Source organism: Callithrix jacchus, chromosome 4 (assembly GCF_049354715.1).
Source record: "Callithrix jacchus isolate 240 chromosome 4, calJac240_pri, whole genome shotgun sequence".
In the NCBI taxonomy this organism is placed as follows: Eukaryota; Metazoa; Chordata; class Mammalia; order Primates; family Cebidae; genus Callithrix; species Callithrix jacchus.
Genome location: NC_133505.1, coordinates 10,627,800 through 10,646,162, shown reverse-complemented (window position 1 = coordinate 10,646,162; position 18,363 = coordinate 10,627,800). Strand labels below are relative to the sequence as shown.

At 44.9% G+C, this 18,363-nt stretch overlaps 1 protein-coding gene and 1 long non-coding RNA gene across 7 annotated transcripts in view; one reads left to right on the top strand and one right to left on the bottom strand.

Annotated features, from left to right (window-relative positions):
* Positions 1–16,408, top strand: part of LOC103792238 (uncharacterized) — a 77,754-nt gene extending 61,346 nt beyond the window's left edge. The window contains exons 2-3 of the long non-coding RNA XR_008480442.2: positions 11,022–11,159; positions 11,320–16,408. This is a non-coding gene — a long non-coding RNA (uncharacterized LOC103792238). The remainder of the gene's footprint in view (positions 1–11,021; positions 11,160–11,319) is intronic.
* Positions 1–18,363, bottom strand: part of MBOAT1 (membrane bound glycerophospholipid O-acyltransferase 1) — a 107,783-nt gene that overhangs the window by 42,566 nt on the left and 46,854 nt on the right. For all 6 annotated transcript variants that reach the window (XR_013533662.1, XR_013533663.1, XR_013533664.1 and 3 more), the window contains exons 2-4: positions 11,078–11,223; positions 9,670–9,747; positions 3,003–3,098 (exon numbers count right to left, since the gene is read on the bottom strand). Coding sequence is in view for 2 of the 6 variants with exons in the window: in XM_035294799.3 (XP_035150690.2) it covers positions 3,003–3,098; positions 9,670–9,747; positions 11,078–11,223 (320 nt within the window). In the remaining 4 variants the exon portion in view is untranslated. The remainder of the gene's footprint in view (positions 1–3,002; positions 3,099–9,669; positions 9,748–11,077; positions 11,224–18,363) is intronic.

Here is an 18,363-nt window from a genome sequence, read left to right as displayed (position 1 = left end):
AGGAGATGGCTTTCTGATAAGGGGAATGGGCAAGGCACAAGCACAGAGGTGGGCACTCACCCACCATGTGTGCAGACCACAGACATTTCTGCCCTGGACAGTAACAGCAGACGGCAGGAAATGAAGGCCTGGCGGGTCCAGAGCGACATCAGCTTTGTATTTCAGAACCTCATTTGCATCTTTTCTAATTTGTTTGTTTGCTTGACATGGGGTTTTGCTCTGTCACTCAGGCCAGAGTACACTGGCACAATCATAGCTCACTGTAGCCTCAATCTCTTGGGCTCAGGAGATTCTCCCACCTCTACTTCCTGAGTAGGTGGGACTACAGGCACGCACCATCACACCCAGTTCATTTTTAAAATACCTTTTTAACAGAGATGGGGTCTCATCATGTTGCCCAAGCTGGTCTCAAACTCCTGAGCCCAAAGCAGTCTCCTCCTCCTCTCGCCAACTCAGCACCTCAAAGTGCTGAGATTACAGGTGTGAGTCACTGTGCCTGGCCTACAGCCTCATTCTGATGAGTGTAGAGAGCACAGACTGCAGATGGGGCAGGGCAGGAGGAAGGACAGCCAGTCAGGAAGGCATTACAGGCTTGGGGGGTCCAGGGTGGTGGCAGCGGGCACGAAGGGCAGTGTGCAGATTCTAGCGACAGCCCGGCTGTCACACCGAGAGGACCTGGTGACACAGGATGCAGGTGGTAAAGGACAGAAAGGCTCTCTGGTACCTCCACAGGCACCCATCTTGCATTTCTGGGCTCCTCCAAAGCCTTCCCCTCAGGCCCGGAATAGCCTTCCTCCTGACTAGAATGCACAGGGTGTCTCGAACCAGGCACTGCACCTAACATATTAGGCACCCAAAAGTTGTTGCAGAAATGAATGAATAGATGCTTCCTGCCTTAGAAAGAGAAGAAGATATACATGAACGATAGGTAATAATGTCGTTTTGGCCAGTCCACGACTTTTGCTTAATATCCCAACCAATGTGGCTGAAGGAACTGTTTAATAATGAGTCTCCTGGAAACACTGAAAGAAAGAATAGTCAATACTAGAGTATTTAATGCATTCCTTTCCTGACCACCTATTAAGTGTCAAGAACTCTTCGGTTGTGAAACCAAAAACTGGTTTGTGTTGATTGAACGAACGCTATGGAGAGTTGCGGTCCCCATTTAGAGATTCCTTTGAATGCGACACCTGCCCAGTGATTTTGTTATCGTTGCTGTTCCCATGTCTTTCATATTTTACTAGTAATGCATGTTGGGTTTTTGGGGGGAGTTTTTCGGAGACAGGGTCTCGCTCTGCCGCCCAGGCTGGAGTGCCGTGGCAGGATCTCGGCTCACTGCAACCTGCACCTCTCGGGTTAAAGTGATTCACGTGCCTCCGCCTCCCAAGCAGCTGAGATTACAGGTGCCTGCCATGACACCCAGCTAATTTTTGTGTTTTTAGTAGAGATGGGGTTTTACCATGTTGGTCAGGCTGGTCTCGAACTCCTGACTTCAAGTGATCAACCCACCTCAGCTTCCCAAAGTGCTAGAATTACAGAAGCCACCACGCCTGGCCTGCATATTGTTAAAAAACAGTTTGTGAATTTGCACAACGTGTGCCCCACAATGTGGGGGAGAGGACACACCATTGGAAGAAAAACAGGTAAAATCCCAGAGGCCTGAGAGTAAGAAGAACTTATGCATGAAACACCAGTCTCAGCCCAAACCACAGTCATAAAGATTTAAATGCAACAATCCCTGTGTCCCAAAACAACACTCTTTGCCTTCCTGAGCCCTTTCAAGGGTGGACAGTTGAGCTGCACAACTTGCAAAGTTCACAGAAATGAGCCACAAGTGGTCACTGCCTTGTTTCACTGCCTGGTCACGAACAACCCACTGAAGGAGGTACAGTCCCACCGGAGTGGGGAGCTCAGGTTCTCCCTGAACTCGGGCTGCCTGCAGAGAACACAACCAAACTCCTGGGAGGTGATGTGGATAACAGGTCATGCATCACCAGGAACAGCTCTGCTGTAGTGTTCACTGCTCAAGATTCACAAAAAGTTGTTCCTGAACTCACCTCAACAGGGCATAGAATTTTCAGTGTTCCATCCACAGTCTTTACCATGTAACCAACAGAAAGGGGTGGCTCACCAGATTGAGGCCATGGTGTTAGACAAAATGTTTATAAATTATCCTTCTAGTTGCTGGAGGTCAAGTAGGCCTGGGGGCCAAGGCAAGGGCAGCCAGGAAAACTCAAAGGGGTCACTGTAGCAGGTGTTTATCAGCTAGTATGAAAGAATGTGTATATTAATAACTAGTGACAGATGAAAACCCTAACACAGGAATAGAAAACCAAATACGGCATGTTCTCATTCCTGAGTGGGAGCTAAATGATGAGGGCACGTGGACACACGGAAAGAACAATAGACACTGGGGTCTCTCAGAAGGTGGAGGATTGGAGGAGGGAGAGGATTAGGAAAAATAACCTGTGGGTACTACGCTTAGTACCTGGGTGACGATATAATCTGTACAACAAACCCCCATGACACAGGTTTACGTATGTAACAAACCTGTACATGTACCCCGGAATTATTAAAAAAAGAGAGATGAAAACCAACCCTGAGTTAAGAACCTCAGAATAGGGGTTGGCAAACTTTTTCTGTAAAGAGCCAAATAGTAAATGTTCTAGGCTTTGCAGGCCACGTGGCTTTTTGCAACTATTCAACTCTGCTACACTGTAGTGTAGAAGCAGTCATAGACAACACAAGTAAGTGCCTGGTTGTGTCCAATACAACTGCACAAAGGCAGCAGGATGGACACGGCCGGCAGGCTGTGGTCTATGATCCCTGCCTTACAGCGTAGCAGAGCTAACAGTCTCCAACCTCAATCTCATTAGCAGTGTCTTAGCAACCGATTTAACCAAGCACCAATGATTCTTCTGTGCATGCTTGATGTTTACAGACCCCAAGAGACCAAGTCAAAGTCAGCAGTCAAACCCCTCTCCCTAAAGTAAGATACTCACCCAGAAAAATCCGTAGTGAGAATTCCATAGTGGAAGATATATATTCGGCTGATGTGACATATTGTAAGATATCCCATTGCTACGAAAAAGGAATATCTGGAAGCCAAAACACAGAGGATCAGATGATCATGCTTAACAGTAATAAACCCAATTCATGTTCCCTCCTCCTCCCTCTCACCCTCCACATGCAATCGGTCACAATGTCCTATCTGGTCCAGCGACATCCCGGTCCACCTTTCCACCCTTTAATCTAGCGGAGCCCCTCATCGCTTCTCACCTGGACCACAACAGTGGCTCCCAGCCTTAGCTGCATAATGGAACGGAGCTTCACAAACACAGATCCCTGCGACCTGCTCCCAGCTATTCCTGTTTCATTGGTACTGGCCACACCTGACAGGTGTAATGGCAGCGTTCGGACATGGCTGGGAATCACTACCTGTAAGGTCTCACACTCAAGTCTCCTCTCCACAGCCCTCATGTTTACGTGATTATTTGTGTAAAATACAAGTCATCGCCATATTATTCTCTTGGCTTCCATCCTCCTGCTTTCTTCCCACTTCTCTGGTTAATTCATCCAAGGCTCCTTCCTCAGCTTCCCTTCCTCCACCTACCCCTCCAGTGTCAGCATTTTCAAGCTCAGCTTGGGACCCTGCCCATCCATGCCTCAGGCCTCAAATACCACTTACTCATGAGCACCCCCTGGCTTCCTCTGGATATGCGTTCTTGACTGTCTTATAGTGTACGCCAGCCATACACACAAGCCACACCAACGCCGTATCCACATATAAGTACTTGTCAATTACAAACATTTATCAATGTGTGATTATTCATATAGGTGATAAGCTGTGCAATCAATGTTTATGTCTCCCCAATATTCCTATGTTTAAATCCTAACCCCCAACAGTAGGAAGTGGGACCCTTGGGAGATGACTAGGTTATGAGGGTGGAGCCTTCATAAATGCAATTAGCTCCCCTACAAAAGACCCCAGAGAGTGCTCACTCTTTGTGCTATGTGAGGGTAGAAGACGACAGCAGCCCGCAACCCAGAAGAGAGTCCCCACCAGAACACGCTGGAACTCTGATCTCAGATTTCCAACCTCCAGAAGTGAGAAATATTAATACATTTCTGTTTATAAGCCACCCATTCTATAGAACTTTGTCACAGCAGTCCCGGCTAAGACTAACTTATTAACAATTATCTCCCTGATCAAACTGTAAGCTCCATGAAGGCAAAGATGGTCAACTGTGCTTTGTCCACCATATCCACCTACTGTGTGTCAAATGAATAAACGACTCTGTGGCTGCTACTCTTCTTAAAAGTCTCCAGTGGATCCCACTATCTAGTGAAATTGCAAACCCTGAACAGGGCACGCAAGGTGCTTCACACGCTGTGCTCCTCCTCATCTCTCTGGACTCGTCTGCAGCCATGCTCCACGCCTACCTTACTCTCAAATCACACTGCACTGCTCATGTTCCACAATTAAACCCTGTAGGCAAGACACCTTTTTTTTTTTTTTTTTTTTCCCTGAGATGGAGTTTCTCTCGTTACCCAGGCTGGAGTGCAATGGTGCGATCTTGGCTCACCGCAACCTCCGCCTCCTGGGTTCAGGCAATTCTCCTGCCTCAGCCTCCTGAGGAGCTGGGATTACAGGCACGCGCCACCATGCCCAATTAATTTTTTGTATTTTTAGTAGAGACGGGGTTTCACCATGTTGACCAGGATGGTCTCAATCTCTTGACCTCTTGATCCACCCGCCTCTGCTTCCCAAAGTGCTGGGATTACAGGCTTGAGCCACTGCACCCGGCCCCTTGAGCCACCGCGCCCGGCCCTTCCTGTGTGCTCCTTCTTCTGCCAGCAATTCCTTCCTCCATCCAAGAGTCTACCTGGAACCTGCCTAATTTTCAGGAAAGGCTCAGCTCCAAAGTCACCTCTTCAATGTCACGTGGCTTGGTCTTACTCCACGCACCCCACCACACCTCCTGTTTCTCCCCCAGCACAATTCATTGCTCCAATGTCTGTATATCTCTAGCACGACACACCAATGTACATAGTTACAATATTAGAATTATTTACCTATGTGTCTGTTTCCCCAACTCACTGTGACCCTGAACGTCCCCACCCTTGACCTGACACATGGGAGGGGGTTCAGTTACTGTGAGCTGAAATGAACTGAAATGAATACATTACACATTTTAAATGGTTCAGGAACCCATCAGACACAGACATAAATTCAGAAGGTATAACTTTTAAATAGGTGCCATAAAACAGGGAAGATGTATATTCCGATATTAAATGATATTGAAAGCACATATTCACATTAAAATAACTCACAAAGACTAGATCAACCTAAGGAACGGGGATAATAAAAATTCATTTGGCAGTAAGGGACCGCCAGACTTTAAGTGGTGGGAAGGGGTTCTGTCAACGCTACAGCACTATATAACTTTTAGGAGCTCTTCACCATGATCTCAAACAAAGTGGTGCCTATGCAGAAAAGATTTTTTTCCTCTACCTAAACCACTTCCAAACCAGGAAGATGGTCAAGGCAAATGGCTAACAGAAAATAACTCCCTCAGGAGTGGAAGCGGAAGTGGAATGAAGTCAGGCCTGGTCACCTCGAGCAACTGTTCCCTTTCTCCAGCCAGATCATGACGCTCAAGGCAGAAACACAAAGCAGACTCAACAGACAGATTCTTCCAGGACCAATTCCAATGCGGCCATGCCTGCTGCTTCTCCTTTGTCCTCAACAGGAGCTACACCCGTACCTTCCCCTGGCCCGCAGGGGAAAGCACACAAATTCAACTCAACTGTCGTAGTAAGACCCCGCCTGCCAAGGATGGTGCCATGTGCCGAGTCCCAGTACAACAGGGCAATGCATTCGGGCCGTGGCCAAACCTAAAACGTCTAAGGAATCAAGAAGTGGTCGCAAGAACATGTATTCTGGAGACAGACGGACGGGGTTTGGCTGTGTCCCCACCCAATCTCATTTTAAATTGTAGCTCCCACATTCCCACGTGTTGTGGGAGGTTCCCAGTGGGAGGTAACTGAATCAGGGGGTCTTTCCCATGCTGTTCTCTCATGAGATCTGAGGTATTACAAAGGGGATTTCCCCCACACAAGTTCTCTCTTGCCTGCTGCCTTGTAAGACGTATCTTCCATCTTCCACCACGATTGTGAGGCCTCCCCAGCCACATAAAACTGTGAGGCCACTAAACTTCTTTTTCTTTATAAATTACCCAGTCTCTGGTATGTGTCTATCAGCAGTGTGAAAACAGACTAATACACAGACCAGTATGAGCTCAAATCCCTGCACTGGCAGAAGCAATCCGTGGTGGGAGAAGTTGACAAAGCAGTTATTCCAGGAAGGACAGGTGTGGTAGAGATTGGCACCTAAGACATGGTGGTTACATGGGTGTGTTCACTTTGTGGAAGTTCATCTAAATATTTACTTATTTACCTCTCTCAGCTTTTATTGTCTCATCTCAGAAAAAAAAAAAACTATATTCTACAGTGTGGTCCTAGAGTTAACATATTTGAAATAATAAAATATTAAATGACAAATTAAATGATATATTACATAATAGTTTACATGTGGAAAATGAAATAAAGTTTATTAAAAAGAGATTGGCTTAGGGCTTAGGACTTGGCACAGCATATGGATTCCAGCACTGATAATGGCATCACCAAGCTCTCATGATAGGCGCTCTGCCCTAGGAGACACAAGCCATGTTCTGCTCCAGTTGGTTCATGTAGCACAAACTGATGCCCGTGACCTCTACCCAACACAGTGGCTTGGGAAGGAAACACAGGTGGTATCCCCAAAACTCTCTAAACAAATGCTGTATAACGCTCCAGAAATGGGTTAGTTTCAGCCAGGCACAGTGGCTCATGCATGCAATCACAGCACTTTGGGAAGCCGAGGCAGGCAAACCACCTGAGGTCAGGAGTTCGAGACCAGCCTGGCCAACATGGTGAAACTCTGTCTCTACTAAAATTATAGAAAATAGCTGGGCGTGGCGCTGGGTGCCTGTAATCCCAGCCACTTGGAAGGCTGAGGCAGGAGAATCGCTTTAACTAGGGAGGAAGAGGTTGCAGTGAGCCAAGACCATGCCACTGCACTTCACTCTGGGCAACAGAGTAAGACGTGGAAGGAAGGAAGGAAGGAAAGAAGGAAGGAAGGGAGGGAGGGAAGAAGGGAGGGAGGGAAGGAAGGAAGGAAGGAAGGGAAGGAAGGAGGGAAGAAGGGAGGGAGGCAGAGAAGGGGTTAGTTTCATACGGCAGCAAATAGGAATCTTTCCCTCCTCCTCTCAGCCATGTAATGGAACTCTTATCACTGACTCGGTGAAGTAAAGAGGGGAGCACCTGACACAGAATCATGACATCCTGGTTCTGAACAGAACTGTGTTCAAACTGCTGCAAACCCAGTCTTTTGCAGGTGGGAAATCTGACACACGGAGAAGCTGCACGACCTGTCCAAACTCATACTGCTAGGAGAACCTCGATTTCCTGACTCCAGTCCAGAGCTCTTTCCACAAACAGGAAACAACGCCGAGATTTTTTTTTAATTTACATTGAGTTCATCCAAGGGGAACTGTGAAACAATCTCGACTTCTACAATATTGGTAACCAGAAGGGCAAACCAAGAGAAGCATCTTTTGCTGGCATCTCTCCTTCTTGGTCTGATGGCAGAGCCCCTGCTACCACAATAATACTGTGGTGGCATAGTCATACCCTGTCTGTAAACCATGTGCCTCTGCCAAGGCCAGAGTATTCCATTCCTGGACACTAGAACGGAACACCGTGAACCTGAAGACAGTGAACCTAGGCCCGGTGTGAAACAAGCATGTGTATCAAGTTCCTGACGCTCTGAAAAATGGACCAGACACCATCGTCATCACACAAGTGTGGACAGAACGGACAAATTACAGTCTGTAAGGAAGTCGAAAATGTGCTGTACGGCGACACCAAAATTATTCATCATTTATTACTTAATTGCTTCCAAAATCAAGTTCTGGAAAAGTGAAGCATCTTCATCCACTAGTTAAAAAATAAAAGCTTTTATAATCATTTTGTCATCATATGAAACATTTCCAAAACCCGTGCTTTCCAACTTAGAAAAATAAATTTCCTATTTCCTTTCTGGAAGAGAAGTGACACTATCCCCTTCAAGCAGGGCAATGGGAAGAGAGATGGTTAGAATTCAAATTTTCAGAGCTCCTTTGGATACTATGCTGAATGACTGCAAAATGTAAAAGCATGAAAAAATATTCTCCCTGGGAAACCAAAAATTTGTTATAACTACAAGATCATACAGTGAAAAGTTAAATTTCAACATTTTTAAGAAGGAAAATATTGTACTAACAGTGATTAATCAAAAAGCTTTCTGAAGCTGAAATAACACGCCTGCTTTTCAGAGAGGCCGTCAGCATCCATAAAAGGACAATTATCTTGGGGCCAGGCGTGGTGGCTCATGCCTGTAATCCCAGAACTCTGGGAGTCTGAGACAGGCAGATCATGAGGTCAAGGAGGTCAAGACCATCCTGGCTGACACTGTGAAACCCCATCTCTATTAAAACTGTAAACAATTAGCCGGGCATAGTGACACGCACTTCTAGTCCCAGCTACTCAGGAGGCGGAGTCAGGAGAATCCCTTGAACCTAGGAGGCAGAGGTGGTAGTAAGCCAAGATTGTGCCATTTCACTCCAGCCTGGGTGACAGAGCAAAATTGACTCAGAAAAAAAAAAAAAAAAAGGTGGGGGGCGAGCAAATATCTCTTAAAAGTAATTCAGTCATTCATTCCATAAATATTTACTGAGCTCTGACTTCTGCCAGATATTGTTCCTGGCTTGAAAGATACAACAGTGAACAAGAGAGAGAAAAATCTTTGTTTTCATAGAACTTACACTGCAGTGTTCCTGAAAGGCAGAGTGAATCCTGAGTTTCCAGAAAGACCATGTGAAACAGAGACCATGCAAAACAGACACCCAGGCATCTCAGCCGATTATCCAAGCATGCTGCCTCCAAGGTAGACTTAAACTACTTCCGCACTTTGAAATCAATACATCATAGTAAAAATATTTCTTACCAGCTTTACTGTACATATAGAAAGTATACAATTTAATCAGATTTGAGACATATAGATACCCAGCAAACTATCACCAGATTCAAGAGAGTGGAGCTATCCATCACCGCGGAGAAGCTTCCTCATGCCTCCATGTGAATCCTTCCACAGCTCCCTGCACCGTCCCACTTAACTTGTGAGCTTCTGTCACTATAAGATTAGTTTGCATTCTCTAAAGTAGAATTTGTGCGGCTTCCTTCACCGAGCATGTTTGTTTTGAGACTCATCCACGTCACTGTGTATCCCAATCTTGCACTGCTTTTACTGTGTTGAACATCTGAGTCTCTTCCAGTTTTGGCTGTCACAAATAGAGCAGCCGAGCTCTGACACAGTCTCTTTCACCTGAGGCTCAATTTGCATCGATCTTTTTCATAAAGCCTTCTCTGAAGATGCCAGCCTTTGGGGCTCCCCATCCCTCCCGATATTCTAAATAAACTAAGATATACCACTTGCAGAAAATGGGGAAGGTACATCTTTATACTGGACATATATTTCAAAGATCACAAAAAAATCGCACCTTGCACTGTCCATCCCCTGTATCTTACCTGTGAATATTGGAGACACTTGCAGAGACCATGATGGCATAGCCCAGTAACACGAGCACAAAAAGATGCACAGAGTACCTTTAAGACATAACAGGTGGGGGGAGGAAGGAATATATTTTATATCAACATACCTATTGGTTGCCTGAACTGTGAATCTATCACTACCCACACCAAAAACACAAGATCAGTGACTCACGTTTATGTAAGAGAAAATACACCAAATATTTCCTGCTATGCAATTAAGATGCTGTATCTTACAACGACCCAAGAAAGTCCTAACACAGTTTGCCAACCGCAGGGCAAATAATGTCAGGAATCCGTAAGTGGAATGCTTACACTTTTTTCACATATGCAACGACAGTCCAGAGAGATGAGTTCTTTCTTTAAGACTTTATTTTTTAAACCAGGCTTCCCCAGATACCAAGACTCCTACCTGGTGGATGATTTAAAATACTCATTCCTTCTTAGATATTTGTGGAAGGATTAGGAGCAGTATCCTAGTATGGTACCCTGAACAAATTCACAGAATTCTTGAAGGTGGACTTCTAAAAATGCTGGTCTCTAAAACTTCTTCCCGAATACCTATTAGGGTATCTGCCCAGCTTACTAGTAAAGGAAAGTAAATAACGAGCTTTCTCTGTTAACGAATGATTCACATTCCCTAAAACCAGCACTAAGCCCATTGTTCTACTCTGGTGAAAATGCAGGACTCACACCAACGTCCCTAGCAGTGATGCAAGAAATACACAACATCTAGGATAGTTAGGAAAGGTTTCTTTTGGGAAAATTTAACCATACAGCATCCCATTCACATGACTGAGAGGGATCTATAGAAGCATAGTTTTAAGAAAAAGTCTGGTCATGGCGGCTCATGCCTATAACCCCAGCACTTTGGGAGGCCGAGGCGGGCAGATCATGAGGTCAAGAGTTCGAGACCAGCCTGACCAACATGGTGAAACCCCATCTCTACTAAAAATACAAAAATTAGCCAGGCTTAGTGCTGTATGCCTGTAGTCCCAGCTACTCAGGAGGCTGAGACAGGAGAATCACTTAAACCCAGGAGGGAGACGTTGCAGTGAGCAGAGATGGCACCACTGCACTCCAGCCTGGGTGACAGAGTGAGACTCATCTCAAAAAAAAAAAAGAAAAAGAGAAAATGAACTCTACTGACTTCCAATTCCAATGGATGGTCAGTTGGCTCTTCCAGTAAGCGGAGATTCCAGGTTCTTACAGTAGATGAAGATTCCTGCAATGACTTCGTCATCTTACTATAAGGTAAATTTACAAGATAACATTTTACAATACATATTTTATAATACCGTCTATGTCTTGCTTTCGTGCAATTCCAACAGCATTGCCACAAGACATCCAAATGACCAATATGAGACTGCATGAGGCTCGTACTCACCAGCCGAAACAGAAGATGACGAAATAGATGCCAAAGATGGCGGCAACCGCGTGCCTGACATCAGAGCTGGTTTGACCAGGACGTAAGTAGACGCGAAACCAGAAAGCAGCAAACAGAGCAGCGAGCTGGCACGCCACAAAATTCACCTGTGGCGGGGGCGGGGAGAGAAAATAAAAATCTGTATTGTTTCACCTATGTGTGAATTTCCTCATTTTTTTTTTTTTGTTTGTTTTTTTTTACAGATTTCCACATCAAGATGCTTCTCAGACTTGGATTTGTTCTTTCTCCCCAGTAGACTGTTTGGAGGAAGAAATGAATATAACAGAACAAGATAACTATACCCTTGTGTGGTATAAAAAGCAGCAAACCCAACAGTTTCTTCTCTAACCTTCAAGACTGGCCGAGGTTGTTCTCCCACCCACAAGCAGGGGGCTTTTCACGGAAACAGCCTAAGCTAACTGTGAGCCCTGTTTACTGGGTCTCTTTTCTCACCCCCAGCAGGACCCTAAGACAAGGAAGGCGTTCTTTCAGAGATGCAAAGTTTAACAGGGAAGCTCCCTTATTTGGTACCTAGAAAATCAAACTGTTCTCCAAAGTGATCACCAGTTGTTTCCTGACTCTGAGAATGACTCGCATTCCCTAAGACAGGTACTAAACCCATCGTTCTGCTCTAGCAAAATCCAGGACTTCCATCAATGTCTCATTCTAAATTGGCATCCAATAAAGAAGAGCGTTCCTCAAATTCCAGGTGTGACACTGAAGATCTAAAAGAGTGACAGAGCTCTGCATTCCACGTCCAATGCCAAGCCCGTCTAGTGACGCAAGGTATCACCAAATTTCCTTAGAAAAACCTCAGTGGTTCACCTCTTGAGAATATTGTGCCTAAAACATGTGAAAATGTCCTGAAATGTACAGAAAAGGTCAGCTGATTTTATAAAACAAAAAACAAACATGTACCTTTGCAGTTTAAATTTACTCAAATCAAATTCTAAATACATTAAGTGATTTAACCATTCATTTAAATCAGAAAAGTAACTTAAACCCTGGGAGGTAGGAGTGGAGCGAGCAGACACGAGCTTAATTTGCGCTCATTTTGCTTGCCCAACAAAAAACAATACTTTAGACCCTTTATAACTCATAGAAAATGTTGCTTTCAGAAAATTTTTGTTTTTGTTTTGAGACAGAGTCTCACTCTGTCATCCAGGCTCGAGTGCAGGGGTGTGATCTCCACTCACTGCAACCTCCACCTCCCGGGTTCAAGAAGTTTTCCTGCCTCAGCCTCCTGAGTAGCTGGGACTACAGGTGTGTGCCACTGCACCTGGCTCATTTTTTTTTTTTTAATTTCTAGTAGAGACGGGGTTTCACCATGTTGGCCAGGCTGGTCTCGAACTCCTAACATCAGGTGATCCACCCACCTTGGCCTCCCAAAGTGCTGGGATTACAGGTGTGAGCACCACACCCAGTACTTGTTTTGGTTTTTTAAAAGTTGACTGTAGGCCAGGTGTGGTGGCTCACATCTATAATCCCAGCACTTTGGGAGGCTGAGGCGGGCGGATCACCTGAGGTCAGGAGTTTGAGACCAGCCTGGTCAACATGATGAAACCCTGTCTCTACTAAAAATACAAAAATTAGCCAGGCTTGGTGGTGGGTGCCTGTAACCCAAGCTACTCAGGAAGCTGAGGCGGGAGAATCACATGAACCTGGGAGGCAGAGGTTGCAGTGAGCTGAGATTGTGCCACTGCACTCCAGCCTGGGCAACAGAATGAGACTTAATTTCAAAAAACAAAAATTAGTAATAATAAAATAAAACAAATAAATCAATATTTAAAAAATAATAGTTGACCATAGTGTGTTTCACCTTTCCAAAAACCTGTTCTCACCACTGCCCATGTTCACTTTCTACCTTGAAAGACAGAGAAGTGACTTGCAAACCTACCCTGCAGGATTTGGTCATAACTTTTCATCTAGGCTGAATGAACAGCCAACAAAAACACACAACACACATTATATACAGAAAAAAGATCACCTTAGTAAGGTTCAAAATGTAAAGGAATTGGCAACTGGGAAGTCCGAAAGTTATCATCATAGGAGACAGATCACTTATGATATTTATAGCTTATTTTTTCGTATGTAGTAGAGATGGGGTTTCACCATGTTAGACAGGCTGGTTGTAAACTTCTGACCTCAGGTGATCTACCCACCTTGGCCTCACAAAGTGCTGGGATTACAGGCATGCACCACCACGCCTGGCCCACAATTTTTTTAAAAAAGGTCCAGGCTGGAGTGTGATATGAATTTCTTTGTGTTGGCTGGCTCATATCTACACCGGTGGCTGGTGGAGAATATAACCATCTCTGCAGCCAAGTGCAGGTGGCTCCCATCACAAATCATATAGGCACAGAGTTAAATTTTTTTCCTTTCCTCTACAAAGGGTCAACAAAATCAGAGGCCTGATGTAGATTGTGTACAGAATAAATGCATTAGGCCAGGCACGGTGGCTCAAGCCTGTAATCCCAGCACTTTGGGAGGCCAAGGCGGGTGGATCATGAGGTCAAGAGATCCAGACCATCCTGGTCAACATGGTGAAACCCCGTCTCTACTAAAAATACAAAAAATTAGCTGGGCACGGTGGCACGTACCTGTAATCCCAGCTACTCGAGAGGCTGAGGCAGGATAATTGCCTGAACCCAGGAGGCGGAGGTTGCGGTGAGCCAAGGTCACGCCATTGCACTCCAGCCTGGGTAACAAGAGCGAAACTCTGTCTTGGGAAAAAAAAAAACAAAAACCCTGCATGCTCTGCACGTGCACCCAGAATTTAAAGTATAATTTTAAAAATAAAATAAAAGGAAGATATTGTGTTAAATGATATAAGCCAGGCACAGAGAGATAAATATATGTGGAATCTACAAGGTCAGAAAAGGAGAGTGTTAAACAGTGGTTATGAGAAGCTGGGGGTGGGAGGAGGTAGAGGAAAAAGGGGAGACACTGATCAATGGGTACAAAGTTACTCTTTGAGGTGATAGGTTATGTTAATTAATAAATATATGTGGAATCTACAAGGTCAGAAAAGGAGAGAGTTAAACAGTGGTTATGAGAGGCTGGGGGTGGGAGGAGGTAGAGGAAAAAGGGGAGACACTGATCAATGGGTACAAAGTTACTCTTTGAGGTGATAGGTTATGTTAATAAATATATGTGGAATCTACAAGGTCAGAAAAGGAGAGTGTTAAACAGTGGTTATGAGAGGCTGGGGGTGGGAGGAGGTAGAGGAAAAAGGGGAGACACTGATCAATAGGTACAAAGTTACTCTTTGAGGTGATAGGTTATGTTAATTAGCCTGATTTGATCATTTCACAATATACACATGTATCAAAACATCACACTGTACCCTATAAATATATACATTATCAGTCAATTAAAAGTAAAATAAAACTTACAAAACATATTATCATGATGTTCCTTAATAAACCCTTCACGTTTAAAAGGAACATGCGCAAAGGTCACCTGTCTACTGATCCACTCCCTTCGAAGCAGCAAACAAAGTGGCACGTTCATTCCCGACATGCAGCAATGTGCTCTCAACAGTTAAAGCATCGTGTGGGCCTCTGTGCATGAAGGGACAGTGGAGCTCAGCTATTTTGATCAGATTCTTACAAACAAGCAAGACTGACATCACTCGGATTCAGCAAAAGCTCAATTTCCACAGCTCTAGCAAGATTTCCAAAGTCACTGCAAGGAAACAAAACACATGGCCAAGCGCTTGACTTCTTACGTCATCAAACCACAATCAAACTGTGCTGCACCTTTCAAACGCAAGCCTTAAATCCACTCTAATGGGCTGCTAGAAAGACATTATTTGGGGATTTCTGTTCCATGTCCTTCGGGCTCTTCCAAAAAAACAACACACTTTGCCAGGAGTTAAAAACATTGCCTTTCTCCTAAGCAAGAGACGTAAACGGGCTATTTTTAACAAAGAGCAAATATTAACGGTCTAAAAGTATTTCCCCTACTGCAGTGACTCCCCAGTGAGCAACAGGCAACTGTCCAGGCCTGGAATGTCCAGTACACCCAACTAAAATGTTTCTGTACAACAAAGGAAAAAATTAACAGAGTGAAGAGACAACCCACACATTGGGAGAAAATATTTGCAAATCACAGGGGCTAATATTCAAAATATGCAAAGAACTCCAACTGCTTAATAACAAGAAAATAAACACTCGGCAATACTGCCTTATATGCTCCAAGGCAAAACCAATCCAGTTAAACAATCCCTTATTTAAGGCCAAGCCATTCCTCCCCCACAAACAGGAGTCCTTTGCATTGCCTCCTCCAAATAAACGTAGCTGGGAAAGAGTACTAAAAATGCTATTCCTTCCAGTACCATAGAACAAAAAGTGGCTGTAGGATACTCTTCAGTGACTTTACACTTTCAAAGGGATCCTTTGTTACACGTTCATTTCAACACTCCTCAGAATTTTAGTAGGAAGCATGTTAAAATCTCTAAATAGCCTTCTTTTTCCAAGTTTGTGGACAAGCAAATATTATTTAAGATTGATAATTGGCTGGGCGCTGTGACTCATGCCTGTAATCCCAGCACTTTGGGAGGCCAAGGAAGGCAGATCAGGAGGTCAGGCGATTGAGACCATTTTGGCCAACATGGTGAAACCCCATCTCTACTAAAAATACAAAAATTAGCTGAGTGTGGTGGTGTGTTCCTGCTACCCAGCTACTCAGGAGGCCGAGGCAAGAGAATCACTTGAATCAGAGAGTCGAAGGTTGCGGTGAGCTAAGATCACACCACTACACTCCAGCCTGGTGACAGAACAAAACTCCATCTCAAAAAAAAGAAAAAGGAAAGATTGATAACCAATATATACAATTTATAGCCCAAAAAACAAACAAAAATAAACATCTAATTCAAGGATCCCCAACCACCCAGCCACAGACCAGTACTGGTCCACAGCCTGTTAGGAACTGGGCCACACAGCAGAAGTTGAGTGTAGGTGGCCCAGAGAAGCTTCATCTGTATTTACAGCCACTCCCCATCACCTGCATTACCACCTGAACTCCACCCCCTGTCAGATCGGCAGTGACATTAGATTCTCACAGGAGCGTAAGCCCTATGGTGACCCGCACATGCCAGGGATGTAGGCTGCACTTATCAGAATGCCTGATGATCTGTCACTGTCTCCCATCACCCCCAGATGGGACCATCTAGTTGCAGGAAAACAAACTCAGGGCTCCCTCTGATTCTACATCATGGTGAGTTGTATAATTATTTCATTATATATTACAATGTGACAATAACAGAAATAAAGTGTGCAGTAAACATAATGAGCTTGAATGATTCTGAAACCATCCCCATCCCCCATCCCCCATCCCTGCTCCATGGAAAAACTGTCTTTCACAAAACCAGTCCCTGGTGCCAGACAGGCTGGGGACCGCTGCTCTAATTGATAGTTTGTCAATCGTAACAATAAATGCCATTTATGCGGTGCCTACCATGTGCTCGGGATGGTGACAACCCTTCCATAAATGACTCCACCGAAGCCTTACCGCACCTTAGAAAGTGGCTCACTCGCACTTTACACAGGAGGAAAATGAAGAACAATAGGTTAAGCGCATGGCGCAGGTCACCAACTCAGGGAGTGGGAGGGTGTCAAACGCAGGCTGAGTTCCCTCGTGCTATATCCCCCTGCTTCACTTAACACCAACATTCTCCCCAGAAATATCAGCACTCAGGGAGAATTCAGCAGCGCCTGTATTAATGTTCTAGGGCTGCCGTGACAAAATATCAAAAACTGGAGGGTGGGGCGTGGGGCAACTTCAACAGCAGCAATGTATCTTCTCACAGTTCAGGATGCTGGAATCTGAGACCAAGGGTGTCGGCAAGGTTTCTTTCCCTTCTTTTCTTTTCTTTTTTCGAGACAGAGGTTCGCTCTTATCACCCAAGCTAGAGTGCAATGGCACGCTCTCGACTCACTGCAACCTCTGCCACCTGGGTTCAGGCATTCCTCCTGCCTCAGCCTCCTGAGTAGCTGAAATTACAGGCACCCACCACCACACCCAGGTAATTTTTGTATTTTTAGTAGAGATGGGGTTTCATCATGTTGGCCAGGCTGGTCTTGAATTCCTCATCTTAGGTGATCTGCCCACCTCAGCCTCCCAAACAGCTGGGATTAGAGGTGTGAGCCACCACACCTGGCCGGCAGGGATAGTCCTTCTGAGACCTCTGTCCTTGGCTCCAGATGCCCATCTTCTCGCTGTGGCTTCCCTACTTCTATGTGTCTGTGTCCTAAGCTCTTCTTACAAGGATACCAGTCATGTTGGATTAGGACCCACTGTAATGACTTTAACTACTGAGTTATTAAGTAATAACTTAATGGCTGCTTTGAAAGCTCTGTGCCAAACGCAGCCACATTCTGAGGCACTCTGGGTTTAGGATTTCAACATTTAAATGTTGGGGGAACATATCTGGCCCACAACACTGACCAATCAAAATCCTCTACTCAAACCCATACAGTGAAACAGACTTCATTTTCTTTGCACCTACAGGCAGGAAGCAGGTAAGACTCAAAGGCTGTGTGGGATGCTGGGTGCCTTGCAGCCTCCTATCTGCCCGGAGGTGCTTCAGCCACTACAGACAGCACCACAGAGGGTTCTCCCAGCTCCTGTGCGTGTCAGAAGCTCGTTAACCTACAGTGGGCACAATGGGCTTACACATGTTGAGAAAGTTCGTTATGCTTTGACCAGTTTTAAACATACACGTTTTAAAGCAATAACAATCAGCATTTATTAAACACATATTATGTGCGGGAGGTCTCCACAAATGTTGGCTGTTACTCTGCAGGCTTCACATCTACTATCGCATTTAATCTTGACAACTCTCAATGGGCTACTGAGAACGCTCGCACAAAGTCAGTGGCCCCGAAACACTCAGCTGTAGGGAGCTCCATTAGCCAAACTGAGGTTCCGAGGCTGCATGCAGCTGCCCCTCAAGATCTTATTCCTGTACAGGGGAAAATTTGAATTAAACTGATAAGGCTGAAAGTCTGTTCCAACAACCGTTGTTTGAGGCATGTGTAAACTCTGTCTACAGTTTGTGTCATCATGAACCAAGCTTCCTTCCAGAGGTTCAGGATGTCCTCCAGTCCCTCTAGAATGGGATAATCCCTCTTTTAATGCTCAGAGAAAGAGTTCTTATACACTTGGTTAGAGTTTAAATGGTACAGAAGACTTTTGGCTTATCTTATTCTACAAATATCATGTCACATGCATTAGTTATGATT